Genomic DNA, 6,003 nt, shown 5'->3' with positions numbered 1-6,003 from the left:
GTATCAATTATTTTAGGTATTATTCTATTTACAAGGTATATTCATATTTTTATACTAAAATAGGTCAGTCTTATTAAACGATGAATTATAATATATTAAATTAGATATAGTAAATTAATTAAACAGTAATTTAATTAACACGCATCACCAATTTGTTCTTATAAAAAATGATTTATCTCAATAAATATTGTGAATAATGAGAAATGGGATATAAATGAGGTCACACGAGATGTGAATAAATTGATGATGATTGAAGGTGAGTGAAAAAATGATTAATAAATAACTGGAGGAAAAGGTATCAACAATTATATAATACAGTACCTTTGAGACTGAATTCGAACGTGGAGGAAAGTCTTTCGTAGAGTCAGCTCGGCGGATTCTGGCTGACTTGCTCGGATGGCTTGAAGGTAAAGCGGGGGCAATGTCAAGGTGCTATAAGGCTCGGCGCATCCCTGACGGGCGGTCATTCCACGCGGAGAAATTCAATCGGAGCGGGACGAGAAACCTCGAACGGGATAGTTCAGCTAGCCGTAATAAACGATGAAGAGTATTCTATTGGTGTGTGCGTGCTCGTTGCTGATCGGGGTCCAGGCCATCGGCAGGTACAGAGGCCTCGAGTTTTTGGATCCTTGCCCCAAGAGTGATTACAACGTCGAGAGTTGCTTAGCAAGATCAGCCAACGTCCTCACCGAGCACTTTCAACACGGTAAACACGGCCTTCATACGATTTTTATAAAAACTAATGCATTCTTGACGTCAGGGACGTAATCTAGATCGAAATTGCTTTTGGTATTAAAAAATAATTATCTTTCATTTGTGTACATCCAATTTTTCTACAAATGCAGAAAATTCACTCAGTCGAGTGATAAGAATTTCTAATATCGGATTGCTGGATCGTAATAGAAATTATGGGCTTAATAAGGAATGGGATCTTTTAATTGTATCGATGGATAAATAATTGTGCAGAAATTTCCTTAAAATTAAAGAAAGTGTTATAATAATTAAAATTTAATAACTAATCAAAACAGGAATGTATGAACAGAATTGTGTGTCAGAATTCTTGCAGCGATACCGCTTGCTCCCGTTTACGTATTAAAATCACTGGAGATTGTATCTTTGCTTGAGGCAGCTTGTCAAGTGTCACAGATGTAGGATATTGACTCATAGCACGATATTAACTATGATACTGTTTTTAATTATCAATTAAGGATATTTAAAGCAATTTAAAGGAGAAAAGTTGTGGCCAATTGCAAGTTGCAAATAAATAAGAGTAGGTAAAATATAAACTGTTTCTCTCCTTACAAGTTGTACATTAGAAACTGCCTCGGTATATCTTTTAATTGTAAGAGTGGTACATAACACTTTATTGAGTAGTATCAATTATTTTAGGTATTATTCTATTTACAAGGTATATTCATATTTTTATACTAAAATAGGTCAGTCTTATTAAACGATGAATTATAATATATTAAATTAGATATAGTAAATTAATTAAACAGTAATTTAATTAACACGCATCACCAATTTGTTCTTATAAAAAATGATTTATCTCAATAAATATTGTGAATAATGAGAAATGGGATATAAATGAGGTCACACGAGATGTGAATAAATTGATGATGATTGAAGGTGAGTGAAAAAATGATTAATAAATAACTGGAGGAAAAGGTATCAACAATTATATAATACAGTACCTTTGAGACTGAATTCGAACGTGGAGGAAAGTCTTTCGTAGAGTCAGCTCGGCGGATTCTGGCTGACTTGCTCGGATGGCTTGAAGGTAAAGCGGGGGCAATGTCAAGGTGCTATAAGGCTCGGCGCATCCCTGACGGGCGGTCATTCCACGCGGAGAAATTCAATCGGAGCGGGACGAGAAACCTCGAACGGGATAGTTCAGCTAGCCGTAATAAACGATGAAGAGTATTCTATTGGTGTGTGCGTGCTCGTTGCTGATCGGGGTCCAGGCCATCGGCAGGTACAGAGGCCTCGAGTTTTTGGATCCTTGCCCCAAGAGTGATTACAACGTCGAGAGTTGCTTAGCAAGATCAGCCAACGTCCTCACCGAGCACTTTCAACACGGTAAACACGGCCTTCATACGATTTTTATAAAAACTAATGCATTCTTGACGTCAGGGACGTAATCTAGATCGAAATTGCTTTTGGTATTAAAAAATAATTATCTTTCATTTGTGTACATCCAATTTTTCTACAAATGCAGAAAATTCACTCAGTCGAGTGATAAGAATTTCTAATATCGGATTGCTGGATCGTAATAGAAATTATGGGCTTAATAAGGAATGGGATTTCTTATGTCAGAATTCTATTATATATAGAAAATTCCCATTCTGAAGTCATACATTTCCAATTTCTATCCATTGACGCTTGCCAACAGCCGTTGGTATATCTAAGAGATTGATGGAGTCGTTTTGTAAAAGTGGAATTCGTCTAAGCGAAAAATACGGAAGTCGAAAGTCGGGAATTACGGATCACCACGTGGTGTCGTTGAACGGAGTGAAAAACATTCGCGGGAAAGAAGCAGGTTATAACGGTGTATTCGAATGGTCACCCAGTGTCCTACATTCCTTACTCACTGTACGACACGACAGGCTCAACGAGAATAGGTTCTAACTTCGCTCACTGTTCCAAACGAATTTCTAATCAATTTACTATTCATTTATTCTAACAATGGTAATAAACTTTTTCTATTTATCAATTATGAGATTGTAGCTATTGTAAGACGTCTCAATTGGATAGTTACGGTGTCACCTATTTTGCATTCACGTTTCCATCCTTTCACTGCTTTCTTTAAATACGACATTGCCACAGCTTAATAAAATTGTTATTTATTACAGATTTTACAATCTCATTTTTATGAAATAATAAAATTTCAATGTCAGATTTTAAATTTGCCGAATGACCTTATTAATTGTGAATTAATTTGACATTGGAATTTTCAGGTTTGCCTCAGTTGGGCTACCCGGAAGTGGAGCCGATCATTCTGGATGAATTACACATCGCCCTTGGCGGAGGACCGGATGGGTACAGAGCTCAGTTCAAGAACATCACCGCGAAAGGAGTGTCGACGCTGCGAGTGACAGGGCTGAGGGCCAGGCTGTCGGACGACGAGGTGCAATTGCAGTTGGCCCTGAGTATTCCAAAAATTCGCGCCGCGGCCAAGTACAGGTCCAGCGGCACTCTGCTTCTGGTGAAAGCCAGCGGAGCCGGGGACTACTGGGGCGAATACGGTGAGCAGTCAATCCTTAATCCAATTCAATTATTTGGTTTATTTATATTTCAATAAAAAGTGTCAAAATCATTTGACGTCAGTTCGTGTCAATCATTCAATTTTTTATAAATAAATGACACCTTGAAATGCGATCTAATTCAATGTTTAGTTATTAATTAAAAAATATTAATACTGCAATGATGGTAGATGATTATGCGTGAATATAGCCAAACGGTATGATAGAAGATCGCGGGCTCAGTGAAAAGGTAAAAGTTAAGAGTTTCAACTTTCACCACCGACGCAATGCAAATTCGACTTCAGCTGACTTTTATTACGCTCCGTCGACTCATGCGTTCATTATTTTTTCTGTACACAGTAATTGTCTTCAACCATGAAATTAATTTATTATTATTTAGAATTTTTAGCAATTTTTCTTTATATTAAAATTCAATAAATTAAAGTATAAATATAAACTTGATAATTAATTATGTATAGAAATAAGTCTATTCTGTTGAACTTTGATGCACTTACGATATAACCAGTTTTATTAAATTGCTCCCAGTTTTTACTATCAATAAATACTTAATAAATGTAATCGATTGGTGAACTCAGTGGAAGGGAAAAGCAATAATTTTTCGAATCTCTCTGTGTGTATAGACGGTGTCAAGGCTAAGGTGTTTATCAGGGCGAAGCCTTTTCTGATCCAAGGCCGACGATACTTGAGGCTACAGCAGCTTAAGATGGACTTCAGCGTGCAAAGTATTAAAATGGGCGTCGAAAATGTTCGCGACAGCAATGCCATTATTCGTAAGTCAACATCCAATTGAAGTACTTTAATTCCTGTGATTATGCAAATATAAAACGATTGAATGATGAATTAAAAAAAGAGTTTAAATGTAGAAAATCGTTGGAGATGAATAAAAGTGTTTGTTTATTTGCATACACTTGTAGCTCGTTTCAGGAAAATTATAGTTGAAAAACTTGCTTAAAGACCACGTTTCATCGTAAATTTATAGCTTATGCAAAATTAAAGACCATTTGAAACTACTTTAATTATTGACTAATCTAGCATATTTTCCAACAATTTCAGTGGCTGCGTTGAATTTATTCATTAATACCAACAGCCAGGAATTATTGAAGGAAATGAAACCGGATCTGAGGAGGAAGCTGGTTCAAGTAATGACCACCTTCGTCGAGAAGATCTTTGCTCAGGTGCCCTACGACGCTTGGATCACCGAGTGATCTATACCAAATGATTTCCCACAGACGAAATAAAGATCACCAAATACTTACGCCTCGAAAATCGACAGGCTTAAATAAGAGTGAAAGATCGAACGGAAGTATTCAGATACTTTTTGGAGAACGCTGGATCAAATCTCGTTCACAGAATGAATCAGAAATTAATTTTTAAGTAACGTTATTTAAACATTTATTTAATCCTGTTGCAACTGGGATATAAGAGGAACGATAGAATGAAATACGTTTTGCAAATCATGAAAATTGTAANTTAGTGTTTAGCGTCATTTCCTTCGAAACGCGAAACAAAGGAACAGTACTTAAGTTAATGAACTTCTTTAGATAACAAACTCCGTCAAACTGAGTCTTGTAAATCATCGTCATCCTAAAGAAACTTATTTTTAATTAATTACACTTGAAACAGGTCAAGTATTATTAATATCTCTAACACATGGATCTAATTTTACAGTTATACTAATTCTAATATCGATATTTTTAATCATTGTAATTACGCATTTTATTCATTTATGATAATTCAGCAGTTTTACCATATTTATCTTCCACTTGTCTTGCCAAATGAATATTTTAATCTAAACGAGAATTCAACATATTTCTCTAATTAACAAGCATTCGTTATTTTTAATACAGGGACGAATTTCTGATGCCGGAACGGTTGTTCCCGTTGTTCGCGGTTCAAAGTATTATACATATACGTGCCGAAGATCACGAAGAAGCGTCCTGAATCTGAGATTCCGCGCGCGTACACACGGCCTTTCCGCCAGCTACGTGGACACCCGGTTTCACGCGTGTTTTCCAAGAAAACGATGAACGAAAAGCAGGTCCGCCGATTCGAAGGACAGGGTCAAGGCACTGAATCACGTGCTAGATGCTTCCCTATTGAACCATCTCGCGCTTCACCGACACGTGCGCGGTTCGCCAGTATTTTGGTAAAAATCGTTTGATAAACGCCTCGAACGGCGCCGTAAATCTAATTGGATTGCTCGACGCCATAATTCCCAAGGATAAGGCAATCAGGTTGTTCTGTTAATGGGCGACAATTATAAAATAATGACCTAATGAGCGTATAATGAATTATTTACCGCTCATGCCCACATCTATGTTAATGTCAATTACTCGGATGAGAATACTAATTAGTTATTGCCGTTTTTTTATTTTTTAGCTGAAGCTGACAACCTTTAGCAGTATACAACACATAAATGTAGATCTCTTTTTTAACAGATGAATTATGCATTAAATGCAAAATTGGTACCGCCTTTCGATTATTAATTTCTGTATGTTATATAAAATAGTTTCGTACGACGTTATATCGTATCTCACGGTGTGATGTGCAGTTTTTTTTCTAAGTCGATGTAGAAATCTTTTATTTCGTTCTCCTTTTCGGCGAAAGTATCGTTCACTTTTTCACACTTCTCGCTCATATCATTAACGAAACGTTCCCAGTCCTGCTTCCTCAGTTCTCTATTTACATACAACGCTGCATCCTGAAGAATAATTTAAACAAAAATCACATTAATCATCAG

General features: G+C 36.4%; 1 protein-coding gene across 1 annotated transcript; it reads left to right on the top strand.

Annotated features, from left to right (window-relative positions):
- Positions 1 to 1,859: 1,859 nt before the first annotated feature.
- On the top strand, positions 1,860 to 4,719 carry LOC108629575 (protein takeout-like). Its single transcript, XM_018032332.2, has 4 exons — positions 1,860 to 2,079; positions 2,958 to 3,245; positions 3,884 to 4,033; positions 4,317 to 4,719. Exons 1-4 carry the CDS (start codon positions 1,914 to 1,916, stop codon positions 4,466 to 4,468), a joined length of 756 nt encoding a protein of 251 aa, XP_017887821.1. The 5' UTR covers positions 1,860 to 1,913; the 3' UTR covers positions 4,469 to 4,719.
- The last annotated feature ends 1,284 nt before the right edge of the window (positions 4,720 to 6,003 follow it).

Source organism: Ceratina calcarata, unplaced genomic scaffold (assembly GCF_001652005.2).
Source record: "Ceratina calcarata isolate Rehan_Ccalc_2016 unplaced genomic scaffold, ASM165200v1 scaffold578.2, whole genome shotgun sequence".
Taxonomy (NCBI): domain Eukaryota; kingdom Metazoa; phylum Arthropoda; class Insecta; order Hymenoptera; family Apidae; genus Ceratina; species Ceratina calcarata.
This window is presented reverse-complemented; position numbering and strand designations above follow the sequence as displayed.

Excerpts from the sequence above, each read along its gene's own strand:
- LOC108629575 (XM_018032332.2), top strand. The coding sequence starts at position 1,914 with ATGAAGAGTATTCTATTGGTGTGTGCGTGCTCGTTGCTGATCGGGGTC. Across the intron at positions 3,246-3,883 it reads GGACTACTGGGGCGAATACG|ACGGTGTCAAGGCTAAGGTG; the intron begins GTGAGCAGTCAA and ends CTGTGTGTATAG. Across the intron at positions 4,034-4,316 it reads CGACAGCAATGCCATTATTC|TGGCTGCGTTGAATTTATTC; the intron begins GTAAGTCAACAT and ends CAACAATTTCAG.